Source organism: Microtus oregoni, unplaced genomic scaffold (assembly GCF_018167655.1).
Source record: "Microtus oregoni isolate MIOR12 unplaced genomic scaffold, Mior012 000053F_ref0000044, whole genome shotgun sequence".
NCBI lineage: Eukaryota > Metazoa > Chordata > Mammalia > Rodentia > Cricetidae > Microtus > Microtus oregoni.
In genome coordinates this window covers 10761749-10787831 of record NW_024543829.1, presented here as the reverse complement: position 1 = coordinate 10787831, position 26083 = coordinate 10761749, and the positions used below count along the sequence as shown (strand labels likewise).

Sequence of the window (26083 nt, the reverse complement as noted above, 5' to 3'; positions counted from 1 at the left end):
GCCTATAATCCCAGCAGTTGCAAGGTAGGGGAAGGAGGAGCAGAAGTTCCTTGTCTGCTTAGCAAGTTCAAGGCCAGCTTGGGCTATGAGAGCCCAGCCTCAAAACCCAAACAGACAAGTGGGCGTCCAGCTTCTTACAGTGCGCTTGCTGGCTTAAAGTGAAATATAAGGAAGTTAAAGTCACCCACAAACTAGAGTAACATTGAATGTTTCTTTTGCCCTAAAATTGGCAGGATTTGGAGGTAGAAGGCAGAGGTGTCTAAGAGTTGAAACTATACAAAACCATAAAGAGAAAGATAAATCTGATTAACATAAACCTACTCATTTCTGTTGGGTACCCTGTGGACTCCAAGCTAGGATGGCAAAGGGCCAGTGAGTTTATGATATGAACAGTTTTTACAAAACAAGGAGTCTTTACAAAATGGACACATATATTAGTACACTAGTCACTGGGGAAATTACTAATGTGATAATTTATTGCTATGAAAATTAAATGTATTTCTCCCATCAAATTTTCCTGTCAAGTTCCTATCGGAGGAAGAAAGTGCCCTCTGTTGTAAGTTAAACTCTTTTTAAAAATATTGTTACATAGCCAGGCAGTGGGGGCGCATGCCTTTAATCCCAGTACTTGGGAGGCAGAGGTAGGTGGCTCTCTGTGAGTTCGAGGTCAGTCTGGTCTATAGAGCTAGCTCTAGGTCAGGCTCCAAAGCTACAGAAAATTCAGTCTCAAAAACCAAAAAAAAAAAAATGTATTGTTACACATTTTTGAATATAACATATTTTAGATATCATCTAGATATACATTATCATGGGAAGGGACTGAGTGATGGGTCAGAAATGGGTGTGTCTGTCTGTCTGTCTGGAGTAGGGGCGACTTCTGTGGCACCTCCCCATGGGGACCAGCAGAGAGAAGCATCTTATGGATCTGTTTAGTAATTATAAACCACAGCCATCCAGATTCAGGTTTCTAATCAGTGATGTAAGGCTCAGTGGGAGAGCATCTGCCCAGAACACATGAGGCCCTGGCTTTGATACATCCACAGGCATGTACACCCAGGATACATTCGCTACACGCATACAGATCTCACACACACATAGATACACAGACACACTCAGACATAGCAACATACATACACTGTACACATACAGACTACACAGACACACACACCACACAGATACAGACTACACAGACACATAAACACACAACACATACATACAGACCTGACACACATATATACACACACCACACAAGCACATAAACACACACATACACCACAGATACAAACCACACAGACACACAAACACACATACACCACATACATACACACCACAGAGACACAGACACACATATAACACTCCACATTCATACACACAAACACTCACCACACACAACACACAAACACACACACACGAGATCACTCCTTTTCTGCTTATGTATCTTTATTTGGAAAGAAGGGCTTTCAGTTGAAGGAACAGTCACATTCTGCTCTTAAACATAGCTTTCAAATTTGGCAGTGTTTTAGACAACTATCACCACTAATTTGGGGACATTTTTGTCACCCACCAAAGCCATCTCATGCCCGAGAGCAGCCTCCATCTCTCATGCCACCTGCCCCACCTCCAGTCACTAGTCTTTTATGGTTTTGCTTATTCTGTTTCATACAAATGCAAACACAGGCAATGTAGCCTTTTGTTTGTTTTACTCCTGAGACAGGGCCTCACTCTAGACCATGCTGCCTGGGACCTGAGCCCTCCTGCCCCTGCCTTCTGAGTGCTGGAATGTTCGGTGTGTGCCACCATGCCTGGTCCAAGATGGAATGGGTTATCTAAGGTTGAACTACCCTTCCCTTCTTTTTAAAATGTATTTATGTTTACAAGTTTTAATTTGCATGTATGTAAGCATACCACACACATACTCGGTGCTCTCAGAGGGTGTCAGATCCCCACGGAAATGGGGCTGTGGATGGTTGTGAGCTACCATGGGGGTGCTGGGACCTGTACTTGGGTCCTCTGCAAGAGCGGATAGTGCTCCTAACCACTGAGCCGCGTCTCCAGCCCTGACTGCTTCATTCTTTAGATACACCACTCTTAGCCCTGGTGTGTGACCCTTCAGCGTGCCATCCGCCCAGACGTTAAGATTTTCCTGTGTCATGGCCATATCCAGGGCCTTCCTGCTCCTGTTGGTCACTGTTGGCTCCTTTTGTCCTGAGTCCTCCTGGTTTCTGAGGCAGTCCCTTGTTCTGTCAACCTTAGTCACTCTGGCATCTCCGCAAGAGGCTTCCCGGCCTATCCTTTGTTTCTCAGGGACACCCCCAGGGTCTGGTGACCGCACCCACACCCACACTCTAATGACCCTTTCTGTCTGTCTATGACAGTGAGTCCTCCAGCCGTGTCCCATCACCAACTGAATTCCCTGCAGGCCCCACAGGCCCCCTATGCTCACCTCTCTAACAAACGCCAGCTGGGCTAGCCTCTCCCTCTGTGACTAAGTGGATTCCTTGTGTCTCTGGTCTCCACTAGTAAAGTGGGGATCGATGCTGCTGAGTCTGAGGATTCATGAAGATATATGCGAAGGCCTTGGCCCCTGTTAGCCATCTGGTAGTCATTTTGGTCAGACATGAGGGGATGCCACACAGAGGGATGGACATAGTGCTATATTCCCCTATCTCTGCTAGTCACAGGCTGCAGGGTCTCAGCGCTACTGTGGCTTTCCCTCGGGGACAGCAGTTGTCCCCACTTAGCAGGGAAGACTTTCTAGACCTGTCGGTGTGAGGCAGAAGCTGGGTTTATGAAGAAAAGATTTTAATATAGATGTGAACAAGGAATTAGGCAAAGGGGGAGAGGGGAGGAGAAAAGGATAGTGTCCAGCCCAAAGGTGACACTGGCCTCTGAAGACAGCTGGGTGCAAGTGTCTTACCACAGCTCCACAGAGAGCTTCTGCGGCCCTTGAAGGTGCATTGTTTAGGGATTTAGAGACCCAGGGGAAGTGTTTTAGCACTTGTTTAAGAACTTGTCTTCACTACAGGAGAGAATAAGGTACTGTATGAATTCATGGAACCGGTTTTACAGGCTGAGATGATAAAAATGGGTCATAAGGGTTCAAGAAATCCTCGTCATACACAGGCCACGACTCAGACATGTTTTTAGTATAAACATGGCTCATAGCCATATTCATGTGTTTTTTTTTTTATTCTCAGCCAGCAGGGTGCCAAGCCTCCTCCTTTCCCACATTCCCTTTCTCTTTCTGTCCACTTTTACACCAGGCTGTGCTTACACAGTTGGCCTCGGGGGAGGACGTTAGTAGTAGGTACCCGTCTTGGGGTTTATTTCCATTACACAAAATTGAGCCTCTTTTGGTTAGTGATTCAAATTGGTTTTCTTTTATAACTTGTATTTGAGCATGGTGGCTTACTCCTGTAATCTCCAATACTCAGAAGTCTGAGGCAGGGGAATTGTCATGAGTACAAGGCCAGTCTGGGCTATAGCATGAAAAGAAAGGATAAAGAGGAGGAGAAGGAGAAGGAAGAAGAGGAGGAGGAGGAGGAGGAGGAAGAAAAGGAAGAGGAAGAAGAGGAGGAGGAAGAAGAGGAAGCTATTGGTATTTTCTAGTCTTTAGATTCACATGGGTTTTCATGAGATAACCATGGTTTTCTCTGCTGTCTCAGATATTGGTCTTTCTTCATAAAGATGATGGAAAATACAGCCAGGAAAAGTTGGATTAGATATTGTTAAAAAGAGAAGACTTGGGAACTCGGGTATTTAGTCTCAATATGCAGCCCTAGCTGCCTCCCGGAGGTCTGCCTGTCTCCACCTCCATTAAAGGTGTGCACCACCAGCTTTTTGTTGTTGTTGTTTTTTGTTTTTTGGTTTTTTTTTTTTGGTTTTTTGGTATTTTTCGAGACAGGGTTTCTCTGTAGCTTTGGTGCCTGTCCCGGAACTAGCTCTTGTAGACCAGGCTGGCCTCGAACTCACAGAGATCCGCCTGCCTCTGCCTCCCGAGTACTAGGATTAAAGGCGTGTGCCACCACCGCCCAGCTCACCAGCTTTTTTAAAAAAATTGTTTTTAAGCATTGCTTCGGCACATTTAGTTACTCTGCTTTCAACATTGATAAGACACCCACAATTGAAATCATGTCGCTTCATGTTTAAAGCTAGAATCATGTTATTAATGCCTGAAACTCACAGTTGAATTTTTAAAAAGAAATTTTCACTTTGAATAAGGCGTCTGAATGGAAAACTAGCTGTTTTATTTCTATTTTTTTGAGGCAGGGTCTCCTTATGTAGTCGATGCTGGACTTTGTCATATTCTCCAAGGGCTGTGATTATCCCGCTATGAATGGAAAGTTTTCTATTTTTAGGGCCTCGTTAAGCTTTAAGCTTATTTAATACTTTCTATGATTTTGCTGAATTCATTTTGAAATGAACTGAAAATCACTTTGGCTTTATCTTTCAAATGACCGGGTGTTGGTTTGTTGTTGTTGTTTGTTTTGTTTTGTTTTGTTTTTTCTCCTAGTTCCCTGGCTTTAGGCATAGTCGGGGGGGGGGGGGGGGGTCAAGTTCCAGTGACTTCATTCATTCCTAAATTGCGACTGACTGCAAGCACTACCTGGACAGGTGTGGCCCTAGTGAAGGAGGTGGCTTTGAAAGGCCAGCTCTCAGCCTGCTCTTCAGTGGCTAAGGAGTTAAATCGCGGGCTGCCTCGGTGCAGCAGGGTATCGGACCTGGTCCTCGGGGATCCTGGGACCGGGCGGGCGGGCAGGACGCCCACTCGGGGCGGCGGGGAGCTGGGACTCCGCCCGCGCGGGGTGGCGCCGCCCGCACCCGCCAGGCCGGATCACGGTCCGGGGATGCACTCACCTCCCTGGTGCTCTCCCCACAGCGGCCGCGAGCGCCATGGGCAACATCCAGAAAAAGCTGCTGGGAAGGAGCGAGGGCGGCAGGCGATCACGTCGGGGCCGGACACCGCAGCCCCGAGCCGAGCAGCCGGGAGGCCCGCGGGAGACAGAGACGGCCAGTAGCACCGACGACACGCACCCCGGGGAGACCCGAGCTTCCCAGGATCCCGGTGACCTCAAGAGCCGCGGCAATGAGCTGTTCCGCAGCGGACAGTTTGCCGAGGCAGCCTCGCAGTACTCGGCGGCGATAGCACAGCTGGAACCCGCAGGTAGGGGAGCCGAATCTGGTCCCCCGGGGTCCCCGGGCTGCTCCGGTAGGGGCTTGGGACAGAAGCCTGCCTCCCGTGCGCATTGACAGGCACCGGCTCCGCATTCCTTCCTGGTGACTAAGGGCACCGAGCCACTCGACCTACGTGAGCAATACCTCGGAATGCGGAGCCTGTGCCGGCCAGGCAGGTTTGCATGAGTCTGCCCTACATTCCCCGTGTGGCCAGTGCGGGGACAGCTCCTAGGAGCTCTGCAGGATGAGCAGGCTGTGGGACCGACTGCAGTGCCGCTGAGACCGCGGTCCTGTCATTTTGGTGAGCTGTAGTTTTGCTCGCGGTTTTAACTGTGTTTAATTAAATGTGGTTTTAGGAAGTGAAAGTGCGGATGAGCTAAGCATCTTGTATTCAAATCGAGCAGCATGCTACCTCAAAGAAGGGAACTGCAGCGGCTGCGTCCAGGACTGTAACAGGTAAACAAGAGCACTCCAGGTTTGCATGTATGGGTGTATGGCAGTGTGAAGAGGTGGTGTTTAAAAGCCTTCCAAGTTTTCTGTGTAAGAGCCTAGATTTCCAAGGCTGGTTTCACTGATGTGACTGGAATGTAAAAAACCGCCAGTCCTACATACGCAGGCACACACACACACACACACACACACACACCCTACACATGCAGACACACACACATACACCCTACACACGCGGACACACACACACACACCCTACACATGCAGACACACACACATACACCCTACACACGCAGGCACACACACACACACCCTACACATGCAGACACACACACATACACCCTACACACGCAGGCACACACACACACCCTACACACACAGGCACACACACGCACACCCTACACACGCAGGCACACACACCCTGCACACACAGGCACACACACACACACACCCTACACATGCAGGCACACACACACGCAGGCACACACACGCACACACCCTGCACACACAGATGCACATGCACACCCTACACATGCAGACACACATACACACAGGCACACACACACTACACACGCAGGTGCGCGCGCACACACCCCCTACACACACAGGCACACACACACACACGCCAGCTATAGAAAATTATACAAATGCCAGGCAATGGTGGCACACACCCTTAATCCCAGCCCTTGGGAAGCAGAGGGAGGCGGATCTCTGTGAGTTCGAGGCCAGCCAGGTCTACCGAGGGAGTTCCAGGACAGGTTGGTTCCAAAGCTACACAGAGAAACCCTGTCTCAAAAAATAAAAACAAAACAAAACAAAACGGGAAAGAAAACCTCAGAAAATTATACGAACTTTTTTTCCCCCATGCTCCCATGGGAATTTGTGTTTCCCCTCTCTCTGGATTACCAGAGATGCCTAATTACTAGTTTCAGAACACTTGTCACCAGGGTAGCTTCTCCTGAGTTTAGCTCAGGTTGTCTCCAGTAGCCACTGAGTGACTCAGTATTGTCCTCAGAGCTACTTCCTTGGTACCACCTTGCTCCCCCTCTGGACCACTTCCTTCCACTCTCCACAGATGCTCTAGGCTTTCAGTCACCTTGTTCCAGGTAATGGTCGCGCTTACCCTGCTCAGCTTCTGGCCTGTCTGGTGAGGTTCCGCAGGCCCCTGGTCAGCAGTAGGCTCAACGCTGGTCCTGACCCAATGGTGCTCTGGAACCTGCTAGACTGCATGTAGATACGCTCATGAATAAAACATCATGCTTTCCTTTTTTAAAAATTTTATTTATTCTTTATATGTGAGTGCTCTGTCAGCATGTACACCTACATGCCAGAAGAGGGCACCAGATCCTATTACAGATGGCTGTGAGCCACTGTGTGGTTGCTGGGAATTGAACTCAGGACCTCTGGAAGAGCAGCCAGTGCTCTTACCCACGGAGCCTCATTCTGGATTGGCTAATACAGGCCTGGTTTCCTCATGCTGCTTCATGTACTTAGAGAGGCTTGGACTTTGCCATCACAGAAGCTCTAGTTTGGACAATAAATTCATGAGTCGCGTTATAAGGCAAACACTTCTTATGTTGAACTTGATGTAGATTAAGCTCGGACTGTTTGTATCTCCAGTGTCAAAACAGCTCTAAGGCTCTTTGAGTTGTTGTTGTTGTCGTCGTCATTACTATTGCTTTGCCAATATTATAAACTGAAGTTTAATGCAATAGTGTTTCTATTTTGGCTTGGCCTGTCTTCATCCACAGTTGTGCTGGCTCCCATTAGCTAACTGCCATGTTTTTAGGATTTTATGAGCTAGTCGACATTAGGTGAGCAGCTTGAATTCTGTCATGGTATGAGCACGAACACCATAAACACAATCAGATGCCCTGAATCCAAGCTCTTTCCCCACTGAGCCTGGTAAACGTTCACCCTTGCCTGTGATGGAGGGGGCCATGTGAACTCATGAAGTGGGTGTGTGGTGATTGACAGCAAGCGCCCTTTCAACATGACTGCTCCTCTCTCGAGTCTTATTCTGGAGGAAACCAGAGATGGGACTTCAGCCCCAGTATCCACAGAGGCTAGAATAGGAGGAGGATCTGGTCCTCAGGGAGCCAGAGGGCCTGCTGGGAAGTGGGGTGGGCTGTAACTCAGGGAGGGTGACCCCTGAACTGTGTTCTCAGCCTAGGAATGTGGTTCTGCCAGTCACTGCTGACCTCTGTGCAGGCCGACCTACTTAGGTGAGAGGACCAGCAGGAGGATTGGAGATGATACCCATAAATGTTTGTATTCTCAGGAGGTTTGTTTTAATGCCAGAGAAGACATGATGTGCTCCAGGAACATGTCCAAATATGGATGCACTTGAATCTGTATAAATGAGGAATAATTTATTACTAGAAAGTGTAATGATCTCTTATAGCCCCAAAGACTGCACATGTTTTTAACGAAGCTTCTTATTTTAGTTTTTCAGTTAATATTTGCTTTTTTTTTTTGAAGAGTTCCATGAGTTCCTATTACCAGAGAGCTGTATTATAAGTCAAACCTTGAGAGAGAAGCCAGGAGTCGGAGCTCACACCTATAATCCCCACATTTGGGAGGTTGTGGCTAAAGGACCCGGAGCTGAAGGTCATCCTCAGCTATAGAGTTTGAGGCCAGCCTGGGCTACATTAAACCCTGACTCAAGAAACATGCCAGACATTTTAAAGGAGGGAAAATTTTTAACTTGTGAAGATACTGTTTTTAGGTTTTAGTTTTTAAAAGTATTTATTTTAAATCGTGTGTGTGTGTGTGCATGCCACATGTGTGGGTACCTGAGGAGGCCAGAGCTGCTGCACCCCGTGGAGCTGGAGTTATAGGTGGTTGTGAATTGCCTGATTTGGGTGCTGGGAATCAAACTAAGGTCCTCTGGAAGAACAATACATGTACTTAATTTTCCAGCCCAGAATTTAATTTAAAAACCTTGTGTATCTGTGTGTATGAGTGTGGTGTGTGCGTGAGAGTGCAGAGCCTGAGGAAGCCAGAGGACGATATCAGATCCTCCGAAGCTGGGGTTGCGGGGTTGTGAAGCCTGGGGGAGCACTAAGAACTCTGACTCCCTGTAAGAACAGCAGTGGTTTTAACCATTGAGCCATCTCCCCAGCCTGCAGATCAATGGATACACACCTTCTGAGCAGCAGTGTTCTCCAGAAGTCTGTTGGCAAAGTCACTCTTGGGAATGTGGGTGGTGTACAAGGGGCCCACTCCCACTTCATGCTGTGGGACACACTTGAGCATGCATACACATGAACACACATGCACACACATGAACACACATGCACACACACTTGAGCATGCACACACATGCACACAGACACTTAAGCACACACATGCACACACATATGCATACACACTTGAGCATGAACACACATATGCATATACACTTGAGCATACACACACACTTGAGCATGCATACACATGAACACACATATGCATACACACTTGAGCATGCACACACATATGCATACACACTTGAGCATGCACACAAACTTGAGCATACACACACTTGAGCATGCACACACATGAACACACATATGCACACACATGAACACACACATGCACACACACTTGAGCATGCACACATGCACACAGACACTTGAGCATACACACACACTTGAACATGCAAACACATACACACAGGAGCATGCACACACACACTTGAGCACACACACACATGCACACACACACTTGATCATACACACACAGGAGCATGCACACACACACTTGAGCATATACACACACACACGCATCCTGGACAGCTTTGTATTTAGAATATTTAGATAGACTAAAGCTGCCTCTGCTCCTGACAGCCTTGCCCACAGGAGACTCCCGAGTAGCCAGCCTCCTGTCCCGGTGAGCTCTGCTGTGCACGCTTGTCTGTGTTTACAGTGGGACGATTCTTCTCTTTAATGGACTTTCCACTCATAAACTCATATTCATCTTCAAGATTGTGGTTAAAGAATAAAAACACGAACCCTTTCCTTTGCCATGTTAGGAAGTGCTAAGAATCATGTGACCCATTCTGTCAATTTTAGATCCAAGCTTGATTGTTTATGTCATGTCTAGAGCAGTGAGCGCCTGCAGGGGAAAGGAGGGAGTGTGGTGGGTGTGGCGGGGACACCTTTGCACTCTGGACTCACAGACGGACCCTATCTGTAGTGATACTGGAGGAACTTTACAGACCAAACAGCGCTAGGTGAAAACCCTTGACGAACAAGAAAGCAGAAAGTGCAGTTGGTTAGTCCTAGGCTCCCTCTGCCCTGTCACTGACACCGTTTTACCGTCAAATTGTGAACTATTGAAAGGGCCAGCAAGCCAATTTCAGAAAACTCGTGTAAGTTCTTGTGGTTTAGTAGTAAGGTACCTTATTAAATGTATGGGTACAATTAAGAATTACCTTTCAGAGTGTGTGTGTGTGTGTGTGTGAGTGTGGAGGTCAGAGGTCAGCATCCAGTGTCCTCCTCAATCACTCTTCGTTTTATCTCTTGAGACAAAGTCTCTCACTAATCCTGGAGCTGACTGCTCGTGGATTCACCTAGATCGGCTGGCCGGTGAGCCCCAGCCCGCCTTCCCCTCTCTGATAACACACAGATGCTGCCGTACTGGTTTTATGTAGGTGAGGGGAATCTCAACTCAGGTCATCGTGCTTCCAGAGCAAGCACATTCCTGGCTGAGCCCTCTCTTTGCTGTAAGACTTTGAGGCTGTCCACATGAATCTTGAAGCCTTGCTCTGGGGCTGGGGCTGCCCTGGTACTGTGGGGGGGGGGGGGGCTACAAAGCTGCAGTGCCAGGGAACTCACACTTAATTGTGGAATGAAGACACTTAAGAGTGCTTTCTTGTCCATGGGTTCAAAGATAGAGTGATTGCCGGGCAGGGGTGGCACACACCTTTAATCCCAGCACTGGGGAGGCAGAGCCAGGCGGATCTCTGTGAGTATGAGGCCAGCCCGATCTACAGAGTGAGTTCCAGGACAGCCAGGGCTGTTATACAGAAAAATTCTGTCTTGAAAAACCAAAATAGAAAACAAACAAACAAAAGTGACACTGTAATTGCTGTGCTGCCGGGACCACGGGGCAAAACACCAGGTGCAATGTTCGCGAGCCTAGTCCTGCCCTGTGCATCGTTAATAGAAACCAAAGGGCCCTTCTCAGGGTGAATGCCACGTGACTCTTTGTCCTCTTAGGGCCCTGGAACTCCATCCATTCTCGGTGAAGCCTCTTCTTCGGCGAGCAACCGCGTATGAAACCTTAGAGCAATATGGGAAAGCTTACGTGGATTACAAGACAGTGCTTCAGATTGACCGTGGAATCCAGCTGGCGAGCAGCAGTGTTAACAGGTAATGGAATCTGAAGTTGCTCCGGGGTCTGCCTCCCTTAGAGAAGGGCCAGGTTCTCTGGGGACCTCCTCTAAGAACGCCCATTTTACAAGAGCACCCCCCTCTTCCCAACTCGGTTTCTAGTGACGCCTTCATGTTTCCTGGCTTACCCCTCTCACACCTTACACTTGTTTCTGTGAAGTTACTCCCTTTGGATAACACCGCGTGCACAGCTTCCATGTGCTTCTGGAATCTGGATGTCAGAGGTGTTTTCGTGGATGTCTAAGTCAGTGCAGACACTAGCAGCATCTACATAGGTGCCGCGCTCAGACTGCATCTACACCTTCTCATGGGGTTTCTGCATCCCCATGGGCACCACGCCTGTCGTTTATGCCCAGGCGGAGTGCTTTGCTCATCTGCTCGTGCGCCCTGATAAGCAGGCACCTGCCAAGGAGGAGGGGTATTACTTAGTGAAGAGATTGCCAAGAGTTGGATCTAGTTAGAATTCTGGCATCTTCTGCCATGGGGGAGAATGAGAAGGCAAGGATCTTCAGACTCAGGCTGGAAGTACAGCTTAGGGCCCCGAGTTCAAATCCTAATAACAGACTGGATCAGCATTCAGGTAAAAACGGAAAACTATGCCTCCCATGACATTTTCCCATGTGGCAGCTTTTAGAGCATTTCTGACTTTCCCGGACCCCATGCTGGTCTTCGTGTGCCATGCCTCACACACCCTGCGAAAGGATTTCGCTGTGTAACTTTGGAGCCTGTCCTGGAACTAGCTCTTTTTTTTTTTTTTTTTTTTTTTTTGATTTTTCGAGACAGGGTTTCTCCGTAGCTTTTGGTTCCTGTCCTGGAACTAGCTCTTGTAGACCAGGCTGGCCTCGAACTCACAGAGATCCGCCTGCCTCTGCCTCCCGAGTGCTGGGATTAAAGGCGAGTACCACCACCACCACCATCACCGCCACCACCACCACCACCACCACCCAGCTTCCATGTTCTTAACTAAAACAATTTCACTTCATTTCTGTGGTGCTGTATTGATGCTGGCTTTTCCGTTTATTACAACTCATTGTGGAAAATCGGGCACCAGCAACTTTTATCTTTTTAATTTAAGCATCTGTGCTTCGTTTGTTTTTGTCTCCATTAACATCTGCCCCTCTTCCTCTCCAGGAGCCTTAGTATGTTAGACTCCCTGCATTGCTTGCCCCGGTCACACAGCATCTCTTTTCAGCCGCCTCTTCCTTCCTCTCTTCTGGTAATACACATTTTGCTTAAAAATCCTTTTTTCAAAATCCTTTTCCTCTTCAGTTGTGGATGGTTATACATTAATGTTCAAACTTATCTTTTCACGCCCAGTCAATGAGATGGAGTTATTGTAGTTTATGATGGAAATTCCTGTATAGGAAAACATGTGTATTATAATTATCTGTCTCTAAATACAAAGCTTTTTTTATACAAAAGTGTGTGCAATTACAGATCCAACTACCATGAGTGCATTTCCCGTACTAGCAGCCAACCTCCCAGCCTTTTTTTCTTAAAAGCAGATATTTGTCCCAAAGATATAATCCAATTTTGCCTTTAAATCTAAATTTGACATAAAAAACAAAACTTTGAGATAGGGTCTTATTGCAGAGTCCTGGCTGGCCTTGAACTTGTGCTGGAATTAAAGGCATGCACCACCACGCCCAGCCTCTATGTTTAGAATAAGAGGAAAACAATAACCAAGAATAGTAATCTGAATTTTTTTTTTTTTTTTTTTTTTTTGCTTTTTTCGAGACAGGGTTTCTCTGTGGTTTTGGTTCCTGTCCTGGAACTAGCTCTTATATACCAGGCTGGCCTCGAACTCACAGAGATGCCTCTGCCTCCCAAGTGCTGGGATTAAAGGCGTGCGCCACCACCGCCCAGCTAGTAATCTGAATTTTAAGGTTGAGAGATGGCTCAGAGGTTAAGAGCACTGCCTGCTCTTCCAGAGATCCTGAGTTCAATTCCCAGCAACCACATGGTGGCTCACAACCATCTGTAATGGGATCTGGTGCCCTCTTCTGGCATGCAGGCATACATGGAGGCAGAATGTTGTATACATAATAAATAAATCTTTAAAAAAAAATCAGCAACGTGATTTAAAAAAAAAACGAATTTCTTTTTTCACTAAGATAAGGCCTTAGTGAAATACTCCGTTAATTCTATTTCTGATCTTGGTTCGTATGAGAAGAATATAAACGGATACATTTAGGAATGGAAGAACACATGGGGACTGTGCTGATGCGCGTGGCACCTGAGAAGCAGGGGTGTCCAGGGAGAAGCTGGCCTCATCGGTGCCAGCACGGGTTGTGCCTCTGTCTCAGCCACCACTGGGTGCAGCTTGAACAAACAAACCCCGAAGGATGCCCAGCCGCTGTCCAGAGTAACTGGGGGAATTTCCTTCCCAGCTCTGAATTTTAGTTGCGTGTTTCACAGTTTCAAAAATTACAATTTTATTTTGAATAGAAAATGGTCTCTCTGGGCCTGGAGGCACATGCCTATAATCTCAGCTAGACAGGCAGGAGGGTCACAAATTCAGAGCTTCACTGGGCAGGACAGTAAGGCCCTATCTCAAAACAAAAACAAAAAAAAAGGACAAGAAAATGATCTAATTAATCAATGCCAGGCTTTTAAAATCCCTGGGAAGCACTTTATAGGGACCGCGTGTTTTTCTACAAGGAAGCACACTTAGACACAACTCAGTCAGTGTGATTCTTCTTCTTCTTCTTCTTCTTCTTCTTCTTCTTCTTCTTCTTCTTCTTCCTGTCCTTCTTCTTCTTCTTCTCCTTCTTCTCCTCCTCCTCCTCCTCCTCCTGCTCCTCCTGCCCCTCCTGCCCCTCCTGCTCCTATTCTTTTGTTTTTTCGAGAGGGGATTTCTCTGTGTAACCAACTTCGCTGTCCTGGAACTCACAGAGATCCACCTACCCCTGCCTGAGTGTTGGGATTAAAGGCATTACCACCTGCCAGGCAGTCAGTCTGACTCTTGATTCAACCTTTATTAAGATAAGCACTAATTCCTTGATCACATCAACTGTTCGTTCTCTCTTTAGGATAACGAAGATCTTAATGGAGCAAGATGGACCAAAATGGCGGGAGAACCTGCCACCCATCCCAACCGTACCCACGTCTGAGCCCCTGCGAGTCTGGCATCCTGCTGCAGAGACCCCAGACCAGGAGCCACATCCCAGCAGCTGCCCACCTGGCATCACAGGTGAGAAGGAATACCTGTGTTTCCTCCAAAGGCATCTTGAGCTACAGGGGTATCCTGGGGCAGAGCAGAGGGGGCAGAGCCTGAACATGAGTCAGGTTGGAGAGATCACTCAGCAGAGAGATGGCTCAGAGGTTAAGAGCACTGGCTGCTCTTCCAAAGGTCCTGAGTTCAATTCCCAGCAACCACATGGTGGTTTACAACCATCCAAAATGAGATCTGGTGCCCTCTTCCAGCCTGTAGGCACACAGACTGCTGTATACACAATAAATAAAATCTAAAAAAGAAAGAGATCTCTTAAAAAAATAAAAAATAAAAATAAAAAAAAGTGCTGGCTGTTCTCCCAGAGGACCGGGGTTCAATTCCCAGCATCCACATGGCAGCTCACAACTGTTTGTAACTCCAGTTCCAGATGATCTGGCACCCATGGCAAAACACCAATACACATAAAAAAAATTGAAAAAAAAATGGTTCAGGGCAGGTGAGGCGCTTGGTGTATCAAAGGGCTTGTCATACAAAGCTGAAGGCCCATGTTCAGTCTCCAGAATCTGTGGGGGAGGGGAGAGCAGACTGCCCCAAATTGCCTCTGAGCTCCGCGTGCTTGCTGTGGCACAAATCACACATACACATCACAAATAAATCCTCTAACAATAATATGCAAATACATAGTAAGAAAATTTGGATGCTGGGTAAATACATGAGGCTTTAAAAATTTGCATCATCAAACGTTTATTGACTTCCCAGCACCCATGTGATGGCTCACAACCATCTGTAACTCCAGTTTCGGGGGATCAATACCCTCTTCTGACCTGTTCAGGTCCCAGGCACACACGTGGTACACATATGTACATCTAGACAAAGTGCTCACACACATGCGTATGCAAGACAGTGAGTGCTTTTAACCAGAGAGCCAGTCCCCAGTTTTTAAAATTATGCCTGTGTGTGAGTATGTGTCTGTGAGCACCGGTGCCCACAGAGTCTGAAACGCCTGCCACAGCGCTGGGAACCAAACCCGGGTCCTCCGCAAGCACAGGAAGTGTTCTTGGTCGCTGAGCCATTGCTCCAGCCTCAGCTTTGTGGTCCTCCCGTCTCCACCACACAAGAGCCGGACTGCAGCCATGCACCACTATGCCCACTCACCAATGACACTTGCAGCCATAATTGTAGCTTAATGCGATGTCTGAAGTACTATTACCCAATCACTTAAAGAGACAGCATGCCTTGCAATTACAGGAAACCATGGGGCTCATGACCTCGCGGAAGCAGTCATGTTTGAGACCACCTCACGCCAGCTGCTCACCCATGTCCTGGTGTGTGGTTTGACTCTCTCTGTCTCTTACACAGTCCTTGCTGTGTCTCCAGTGGAGAAAAGAAGACACGCCAACGCATTGCTGGCATTTTATTCCCTAATCTGAAAGTAGCAGCGTCATGATTATCCATACATTCAGCAGCATCCCCTCTTTAACCTTATGTCTTATTCTCTCTAGCCCAGCTCCTCGCGGTGAGCAAGCACAGGACTTGCCATGGAGGTCTACCCATAATCACTCTTAATATTTTATCGATCCACTTACGGGAATGTTCTCTCTATGTTCTTATTTCATTGGTCCCATAGATGAAAAAACATTTCAAGCCCTCAAGGAAGAAGGAAATCAACTCGTAAAGGACAAAAACTATAAAGATGCCATCAGTAAATACAGCGAATGCCTAAAAATCAACAGCAGGGAGTGCGCCATATACACAAACAGGCAAGTTCTCTGTGACACCTTAGCTAAATAAAATGCATTCATTGCCAGTTCTGTGTAATGCTTCTAGCAATTGGTGTGCAAGCTGTCCTGGTGTTTCTGGAAGAGCTAGCCTGCAAGAGTTAGAGAGGGACTGGGAACGGTGAAGGGCTGATGTTGTTGTCCTGATCTGACACTGCCCTGTCTGCCTGGCCAGGCTGCCGCAAGCTGGGCCTAAGCTCTGTCCAGTGTGGGAGCTGGGGCATGGGGGTAGGGTGAGGGGTGACCAATGGCCTTCAAAGCGCTGTCCTTTTCTTCTAACGTGCTACAGGAATGACAAGCCTCTCTTACAGGGTGTAGCAGGAACCATCTTTACCACTGCGGTACTTTCAGGATTTGATGGGAGTATAGTGTAGGTAGGGAATAGTAACCGGAAGAATAAAGGATCAGTTTTAAGCATTGGTCTAGCTATTTCATGCAATTAATTTTTTTTTGAGAATTTCATAAGTAAATACTGTGTTCACATCATTTCAACCCCTCCCCCCATTTAAGTCTTTTTTTATGTGTGTTTTACCTGTATGGATGGATATCATGTGCATGCAGGGTACCTGCAGAGGTCAGAAGGAGTTGAAATGGTTGTGAGCCACCCTGTGGGTGCTGGAACTAGACCCAGGTGCCCTGTGAGGACAAGGGCTCTTAACTGCCCAGTCGTCTCTCCAGCCCCACCGATAAATTCTTGACTAGCCTCTTTGTACACATCCCTCTTGTGGCCACTGCTGGCCACACACGTCATCACTAAATCCAACAGACAGTTTCTACCCCTCTCCTTCAGCCTTTGCCCGCACAGGGGTGGCTCACAGGTTTCTCTGAAGACCCTTTCGCACACAGAGCTCAGTGCCTGGCTCCCCTCTCTGCGGGCTTCCTGTTGCCTGGCATCTTGCTGCTTGGAAGATCTGGATCCCTGTTCTCTCCTATGCTCTAGACCAGCTCATCCCTCCCTAGCCATCTCCACTCACCTCTTAGCCTTGTGCGTCCCGGATCTGTTTCCTGAACTTCCTTATTGGAGAGGCTGATCACCCTTGGTCCTTACCCCCACCCCCTCCGCCCCAACTAGCCATCCTCCCAGCCCACACACTGATCAGCTTCTTTGCCTCTCTTGCATTGCGCCAGGGCTCTCTGTTACTTGAAGCTGGGCCGGTTTGAAGAGGCAAAGCTGGACTGTGACCAGGCGCTTCAGATAGATGGAGGGAATGAGAAAGCCTGTTACAGACTAGCGCTCGCCCAGAAAGGACTCAAGGTGAGGGCTTCTCTGCCATTGTGGGTAAATTTCATCCTTGAACAAATGGAGCGGTATACTGAATGTAAATGTCAGGATTATGAATTCACAGCGATATTGAATCCTGGTAGACACTGACCTGCTCGGAAACCTCGGAACAGGTTTCCAGCTTTCCCTCGTCTCCAAGGTGGACTGGGCATCTCTCAGTTCCTGTCCAGCTGGACCACAGTCCACAGGGAGCATTTGGCTACAGCTCTCACTTCCTGAGGCATCAGGGAATGCTCACTTTAAGGGAGATAGTTTGTTGCTGCCATGTTATTGTGTAAATACAGGAAAATTTCAAAGAAAAAAGTTGTAGTAAAACAACAAAAACCCAACCACTAGCAATAGCATTGGTCCCCAGCAAAGACTACAGTTGGAGGTGGGGAGAGGAAGCTTCCTGATGGCACGTGGGCCACCCAGAGGATGCTGGGAGAGATGTAGCCAGGATTTAGAAGTGTATAGTGGCCTGCACCCTGAGCTAGCTTAGCTGACAGTCCTGGCTGCTCTTCTCATAATACACGCTGAAGAAAGGGGGCTCCGTAAACTGTGTAAACATGCTTCTCCTCATGCAGACCCTCTCGAATGGAAACCTCTTTTTCTTCTGTTTCTTAAAGACAGGGTTCCAGTAGCCCAGGCTGGTCTCACATTCCCTAGATAGCAGAGCCTGGCCTTGAAGTTGGGTTTCCTGTCTCCACCTCCCAGGTGCTGTTCTGCCTAGAAATATGGGTCAGTTACTGTTCCTATATAGGGAATAACATCACTGGGGACCTGTCACTGAAGAATGCATTTCCTGCAATGTAGAGAGGGAGAAATATTACTAGTCAGTGCAGAATGCATTTCCTGAAATGCAGCTTTTTGAGGAAGGGGACCTCATTCAGACCAGGTTCACTTTAGCCCAGGGTAGTCTGAAACACACTATATAACTCAGGCTAGCCTCAAACTGGTGTTCCTCCTGCCTCAGCCTCCCAAGTACTAGGAAAATATTTGGTACATGATGACTCCCACTGAACTCTTGTTTTGTTTCTTTGGTTTTTTTTCAAGACAGGGTTTCTCTGCATAGCCCTGAATGTCCTGGAACTCACTCTGTAGACCAGGCTAGCCTTGAACTCAGAGATTCACCTTCCTCTGCGTCCTGAGTGCTGTGATTAAAGGTGTACGCCCCACTGCCAGCTCCCACTAGACTCTTAAATGTCTTCTAGTCTCTTTTCTTCTTCTTCTTCCTATTCTTCTTCTTTTTCTTCCTCCTCTTCTTCCTCCTCCTCCTCCTCTCCCTCTTCCTCTTCCTCTTTTTTCTTCCCCACCTCCTACTCTTCATTCTTCTTATCCCTGTGAGAGTTGAAATTTCTTCTTGATAGGACAGCTATCACATTGGAATAGGAACCACCTAAGACATCTCATTACCTGTTTCAGCCCTCTCTCCAAATATGACTCCATTCTACTGTACTGTGAGATAGGACTTCCATTATGGATTGGGGGAGGGAGGAAGCAAACTGTAACAGCAGGTAAGCATTAATTCAAGGTTATCTGAAGGTAAAATTGGGGGGACAAAATAATATAAGTATCTGGTGGGGTACGTCCTAGGCCTCAGAGTGATAATGGAGAACAGCCAGGTTCAGAGCAGGGGTATTTTTGACCTATTGAATATGAAAGAGCACCTTACTCCAAGCTTATTACAGAACAAGAAATGAGGAGCTATCTGTGAGCACAGACATCAGGTCTGTAGATTCTGTGTGAGCACAGACATCAGGTCTGTAGATCCTCATCCTCTGTGAGCACAGTCATCAGGTCTGTAGATCCTGTGTGAGCACAGTCATCAGGTCTGTAGATCCTCATCCTCTGTGAGCACAGTCATCAGGTCTGTAGATCCTCATCCTCTGTGAGCACAGTCATCAGGTCTGTAGATCCTCATCCTCTGTGAGCACAGGGTCACAAGGCCTCTCTCATTCTTTTTTTTTTTTAAATATTTATTTATTTATTATGTATACAATATTCTGTCTGTGTGTATGGCTGCAGGCCAGAAGAGGGCACCAGACCTCATTACAGATGGTTGTGAGCCACCATGTGGTTGCTGGGAATTGAACTCAGGACCTTTGGAAGAACAGGCAATGCTCTTAACCTCTGAGCCATCTCTCCAGCCCGGCCTCTCTCATTCTTGCATCCTGTCAGTCTGCATAGACCCTGTGATTCCAGTCTCTAGGACAGATGTTAGGGGTTGGGAGACGGTGGTGGCTGCAGCCAACACATGCTATGTTTATTCAGCAACGCCCCCCTCCACCTCCTTGGCAGCAGCCTTTCTATCTGTGAGCCCCAATAAAGATTTCCTAGATGGTATGAGACTCCTTCAACACCACTCAACACTGAGCTTTGTCCAATGGCTTTGGGCCAGTGATTCATGCAGTCTTTAGGGCCACACCTAGGGCAGGAAGCTCATACTGGCCTCTTCCCCCAATTGAAGGTCAGAGGCTCTAAGAAGAACTGGAAGTTTCTACTCCCTTGGAGTGAAATCTTAGCACGTCTGTGACGATGCAGACAGAATATATCAAGTTGGAGTGGCTCTCTCCTTCGGTTATGTCCCCGGAACTTGTTTTTCTGGCTTGGCTCTGGCAGCTTATCTGTTCAGTAGGCTGAGGTCCATGCCAAGTAAACTTAATGTTAGACTCTACGGTGGCTGAGACTCTTGTGTGTCAGGGTATGGGCTTGGACCAGATGCTTAGGACTAAAAGTGTGGCACAAGGGCTTAGGTGGCAGCTTCTCTATGTGCATCTCCAAGCTGAAGGCCGCTCAGAGCCTGCTGTTCTAAACTGTCTTTAGGGGTGTGTGTGTGTGTGCGTGCGTACGTACATGTACATGCCAGGGTACACACGTGGAGATGAGAGCGCAACCTCCATTGTCTTCAGCTTCTATCTACCATGTTTGAGACAGGGTTTCTCATTCACCGCCGTGTTCAGCAGGCAACTGGCCCCGCAGGCTTCTAGGCGTCTTCCCATTGCTGCCTGCCATCCCTCCTAGGCGTGCCAGGTGTGCAGTCCGAGATGCTCACTAGCGTGTGTTGTTGCACACGTCCTGGAGGATCTGAACTTACATCCCTGCTCCTTCATGCAAGTGCCTTCCCCAGGAAGCCATCTCTCCAGCCTGGTGTCCACAACTAGTCTTCATTTCTGCCCCAGTCACACTCTTGGTGGGAGCTCTGCAACCCCCCCCCCTCCCCGCCATAGTCCCTCCCTGCTTTCTCTTCAGGTCTCAGCTCCTTTGCAACTGTAGCAAAGGGAACCGCTCCTCCCCCACCAGTCTGTCCAGCTCAAGCCGTGCTTCCCTTTATTGTAGCAGAACAACTCAGCAGTATTTGCAAGTTGTCTGCTTTTTATTGTCTCCTCTGATAGGATTTAAGTTACCATAGGGGAAGAGTCACCGCATCCCTGCTCAGTGACCACTGTGGACTAGGTGGCCCTACATCTCTGCCTCATCAGCTGTCCCATACTGCTGGGCTGCCCCTCCCTGTTTGCTTAGCCCAGTGCTTTCCAACTTCTCACACTCCTGCACCCAGACAGACCGGCCTTCAAGCAGACTCTTGAATATGGGAGCATCCCGTGTGAGCGATGTCCACTTCTCAGCCCGCGTCCCCCTAGACCTGTTGTCCTGAGACCGGGACACTGGGCTGCACTGGATTATCGCCCACCTCTGGGCACGACTGCTACGTCACCTCGAAGGTTTTTGTTTCCATGTGTCTTCCCTTTGAAGATGGGGACAGTCATTTGTCTATGAAGCTACAGAGTAAATTATAGCTTGACATGGTCTTGGGGTGGCAAGTTTGTTAGCTGTTGCCGCCCCCACGCCTGGCCCTCCTGTTGTGCTTCTGCTCTGTGGCTCCCCATCTAGGACACCTTAGTGTAAATGTAATGTCTGTTCTCCCCGGTTCTACAGGAGCCCTAATGTTTTGGAATGTGGACATGCGTTACAGACATGCACAGTGTCAGAGTATGCAAGCGGTTCGTTTTAATAGACCACACCCAGCTTTAAGGCTGTGTCTCGAAACATGTCACTCTTCCTCTAGTTGTTGTGGGAGGAGGAAGGGACATGGTATTACTGCTCCTCTTCCAGGAATAGCACACAGCCGCTAGTTCAGGGGTCTCTGTCTCAGCCTCCGGTGCATGCAGCTACGGTGCAGCTCATGCATGCAAGAGAGGCTCTGGTTCCCCTCCGCCTCACAGTTGGGCTTAACAAAACATGGGTCTAGTCTGTAGTTCTAGGACACGGCTGAAATGGCAAGAACATTGCGAGGTTTTATGGGACAAGAGTGTTAGAAAAGCTACCTACACTCTGTGGTGCCTATTATGGGTTAACTTTTTCTTTCATTCCCTGCTGCAGCCTTGAGAAGTCTGGTTTTGATTGGGAAGTTCATCGTGCTTTGTTGCTCAGGGGTTTGGGGCTCCTGGACTCAAACCATTCCCTTGCCTTGGTTTCCACAGCAGCTAGGGCTCTGGCTCTGCACCATACCTGGCTTAGGATCTTAGCTTTCACCAGCAGGGACTGTGATGGTTAATAGTCGCCATCAGTTTGATTGGATTTAGCATTTCCCTGTGTACTGGCTGGTTTTGTGTGTCAATTTGTCAGAGGAAGGAAGCTCAGTTGGGACAATGCCTCACTGAGATCCAGCTGTAAGGTATTTTCTCACGTAGTCATCAATGGGGGAAGGTCCAGACCTTGGTGGGTGGTACCATTCCTGGACTGCTGGTCTGGATTCTAAAGAAAGTAGGCTGAGCAAGCCATGTGGAGCAAGCCAGTAAGCAGCACCCCTCCATGGCCCTGCATCAGCTCCTGCCTCCAGGTTCCTGCCCTGTTTGAGTTCCTGTCCTGACTTTGCTCAATGACGAACAGCAATACTGAAGAGTAAGCCAAATTTTACCCTTTCTCCCCAACTTCCTTTTCAGTCATGGTGTTTCATCACAGCAACAGAAACCCTGACTAAGACACCAGGGAAAACATTGCTGGGCATGTGAAGGAATATCTAGATTAGAGTGAGGTGGGAAGACCTACCCTGAATTTGGAGCAACATTTCAGGGACTATGGGTTTGGATTAAATGAGAAAGCAAGCTGAGTGTGGTGTATATTGACTGTCTCACTGTGGAGGTTTGCTGTAGCATGGTGATTGCTGACTGTCTCACAGCAGAGGTTTGCTGTAGTGGGGTGTATGCCAACTGTCTCACAGCAGAGGTTTGCTGTAGTGGGGTGTATGCCGACTGTTTCACTGTGGAGGTTTGCTGTAGCGTGGTGTAGCCGACTGTCTCACAGCAGAGGTTTGCTGTAGCGTGGTGTATGCCGACTGTCTCACAGCAGAGGTTTGCTGTAGTGGGGTGTAGCCGACTGTCTCACTGTGGAGGTTTGCTGTAGTGGGGTGTAGCCGACTGTCTCACAGCAGAGGTTTGCTGTAGTGGGGTGTAGCCGACTGTCTCACAGTGGAGGTTTGCTGTAGTGGGGTGTAGCCGACTGTCTCACAGCAGAGGTTTGCTGTAGTGGGGTGTATGCCAACTGTCTCACATGCCCGCTGTGTGAATGGACTGAAGGATGCCACCTGCACACACTATATAAAGCGCTACCATCCGGGCTAACACAAGAGCCTTTACTCATGTTAACCATCCTATCGCCACATTTTTCAGAACTGCCAGGAAAGCTTAGCTGACCCCAGGCAAGCCCTCCTACACCCAGACCCAGGAGAGGCAAAGACGGGGCTGCAAGAGGCAACCAGGTGCCCTGATGCTGAGAATGGCACCGCATCTCCCAGCAAAGGAAGGGAGAGGAGGAGGATCGAAGTTCAAGAGGTATTTGTATTTCAGGCTCTTTGAAGGCACGCCCTGAGATTTTATACAGAATCCTAAGAGATATTCCTGTGAGTTCTACAGGACCTTTTTCCTTTTATTCTGATTGTCAGTGAACATTTAAGCCAGTCGTGAAGGCAGAATCGGCCTTCTTTACCATCAGCCACACGTTTCTCAGCATGGGCCATGGATACCGGGTGTCTGTGTTTTGGGGAGGTTCTTGTTTCAGTGTCACCTCTGCCTGGCTGGTACCCTGGGAGCCCATGTCTTAGGCTTCTCCTTGGGGCAGACATGTGGAAACGCAGGGCTCATCTTCAGCCATGCAAGCCACTCCTGGTGGGGACATTCCCAGGCTGATGTACTACTGTTGTTTTGCTTGGTCACTCTGTAGACCAGGCTGGCCTCGAACTCAGAGATCTGCCTGCCTCTGTCCCTGCGTGCTGGGACCAAAGGTGTGCACGGTTGCTCCTGTGTGAGCGTTGAGGGGTCCTCATCGTTCTCTCTCTCTCTTAACTCTTCAATGATATGGGTTTCGCCAAGAGGGCCTGGGCATCATATACCTCTGTGACTCCTAGAAAGCCACACACTTGCTTTGCCTCTCATGAAGAATGTCAGGACATAAGTTCCTGGACATCCGTGAATACTGACACCCTATTTACGGCCTGACATTTTCAATATGAGGCATCAGGGGAGGACTTTTTTTTCCCCTTTGATTAAGAGAAATAAAAAATGTAGGCTCACTTTATTAAATACAAGGGCATGAAGATGAATCTAAAATTAATCATAAAAATGGCCTTCGGTTTGTTTTTAGTGTGGGTTAGTTTTTCAAACTCCTAAGTATACTTTTATGCCCTAACGTCTCCTTCTTAAAGAAATTATATATTTTATAACATTAAAATTTTTATTTTTAGCCATGTAGTGGCACATAGTTTTAATCCAGAACTCAGTGGACAGAGGCAGGTGGATCTCTGAGTTAGAGATGGGCCTGGCCTACAGAGTGAGTTCCAGGACAGCCAGGACTACACAGAGAAACCCTGTCTCAAAAAAAACAAAAACAAAAAAAACCCACGAAGTTTTCTTTTTTACTTGGATTTTGGCTGCTGGAATACCGTACGTAGCTCTCAGTTCACACTGTGAACTTGGCTGCTGGAATACCGTACGTAGCTCTCAGTTTCCACTGTGAACTTGACTCCTGGAATACTGTATGTAGCTCTCAGTTCACACTATAAACTCGACTGCTAGAATACTGTATGTAGCTCTCAGTTCACACTGTGAAGTGTGACTTGTGATATGTGTGGCTGGCATTCTGTGTCATGACTTGGTCTACTTTTCTATTGGGAAGGTAAATGAAAGCAGTGACGAGGAGCCTGAGAGACCTGCAGAGGCCTCTGCCGCCTCCCTGCCTGCCGAGGAGGGAGTTGGAGATGGAGGCTCTGCAGAACGCTCCAAAAACCTCGAGGTCTCCAGGCCTAGCAATGCCTATGAGTTCGGGCAGGTCCTCCACACCATCTGCACCCAGAAAGATGCAGAAGCCTGTGCACAGCTTTTAGCCATCACTGCACCCAGAGATCTGCCAGTGTTGCTAAGTAACAAACTCGAAAGCGACATGCTCCTCCTCCTCGTTCAGTCTCTGAAGAGTCACCTCGTGGCTAAGGACCCCGCGCTGGTGTATGAGCATCTCTTGTACCTGAGCAGGGCGGAGAGGTTTAAGGTGAGCAGCAGTACACCCGGGAGGAGCCTGGCTTGGGGTTGGGTAGCTTTGAGCTCACAGGACTGTCCCCTTTTCCAGATGACCCTGACACTAATTAACCAAGGCCAAAAGGAGCAGATGGCACAGCTGCTTGACAGCCTGTCACACGCACGGGCCGACCGGTTCACTGTGGAGGATGTGCAGGCCCTAAGAAGGCAATACGGGCTTTAACACGGGGCTGCTGAGTTCCCGACCCTCCGAGACAGCATTGCGTGGGTGAAGCTGCACCCATAAGAACCCCTGTTTGGACTGTTGGACATTGTACTTATTTTTATAGCCAGAATAATATATATTCTACAATCTGGTTTTTATTGGTTATAAATATTATCTTCTGTACTAGAGCCAACACATTTATATTTAATAACTATATTCAGAACTTAGCAAATTACATTCTAATTTGTAGTACACATTTTCTTCTAATGACCTACCAGTTATAAACTCAGTGTCTTTAGTTCTGTAAAAGCAAATGTTAACAGTGATGTTTCCATCACTTTCTGTCCCCTTGATATACACAAAGTCCATGTTATTGTCAGTTGAGATGAAGTACAACACTCATATCTAGAAGATCGTTATAGTTTATTAATTTAGAGCCACAAGGAATTTATTTTTCTAATATGAAAACAAACATTGCCTAATAAAAAGTTGCCAAAAATTCCAATCATTTTTTACTATGTGACTTCCCTTATATAGGTACTGTGAGCAATAAAGTGGTCTGAAACAGAGCCAGCCTGAATTTGGATTTGAATTGTCACCTTGCCCGTCTCCCAAACATTCAAATGTCCCCACGCGATGTTTTGTTTTCTGCTTTATTGAGTATATATTTATTCCTTACTGTAAACGTGAAGGGAAAAGGTCATTAGATGCTCCTTTTTCTGGGCTAAAGGTATTTCCTGTACAATAAGCACTCGGGCCTTTGGAAAGAAGGTGTATTTATTTATTTAACGTGTGTGTCCCTGCATGTCTCCATGTGCGCCCCATGCATGCAGGCTGCCGAGGCCAGGGGAGGGCACTGGATCCTCTGGGCTGGAGTCAGAGATGATGTGAGCCTCTTGGCACATGAGCCCTCGGCAAGAACAGCCATGCCTCCAGTCTCGACGCTCAGGCCTTAACCGGTGCACTGTCTTTTACTTCTGTAGTCCACGGCGTTCTTTTTCAGGGGTATTTATTTCTTCATTTGAAAGTTACTGTGAAAGAGTAACGTCATTTTCGTATCTTTTTTATAATTAGAGTATTAGGACTCATTGTGGGTAAAATGGCACCTTTCAAACTCTGCATTGTTTTCTCTTGA

At 47.8% G+C, this 26083-nt stretch overlaps 1 protein-coding gene across 2 annotated transcripts in view; it reads left to right on the top strand.

The window, feature by feature from the left end:
• Window positions 1-26083, top strand: part of Spag1 (sperm associated antigen 1) — a 56942-nt gene that overhangs the window by 30584 nt on the left and 275 nt on the right. The window contains exons 11-19 of one of the 2 annotated variants that reach the window (XM_041637434.1): window positions 4880-5164; window positions 5532-5631; window positions 10830-10982; window positions 14036-14196; window positions 15806-15938; window positions 17085-17211; window positions 22887-23048; window positions 24388-24756; window positions 24835-25517. In XM_041637434.1, coding sequence (XP_041493368.1) covers window positions 4880-5164; window positions 5532-5631; window positions 10830-10982; window positions 14036-14196; window positions 15806-15938; window positions 17085-17211; window positions 22887-23048; window positions 24388-24756; window positions 24835-24966 — 1622 coding nt within the window. In that variant the 3' untranslated portion in view covers window positions 24967-25517. Of the gene's footprint in view, window positions 1-4879; window positions 5165-5531; window positions 5632-10829; window positions 10983-14035; window positions 14197-15805; window positions 15939-17084; window positions 17212-22886; window positions 23049-24387; window positions 24757-24834; window positions 25518-26083 lie in introns of those variants that run through there. The other variant, XM_041637435.1, reaches the window with a different exon arrangement.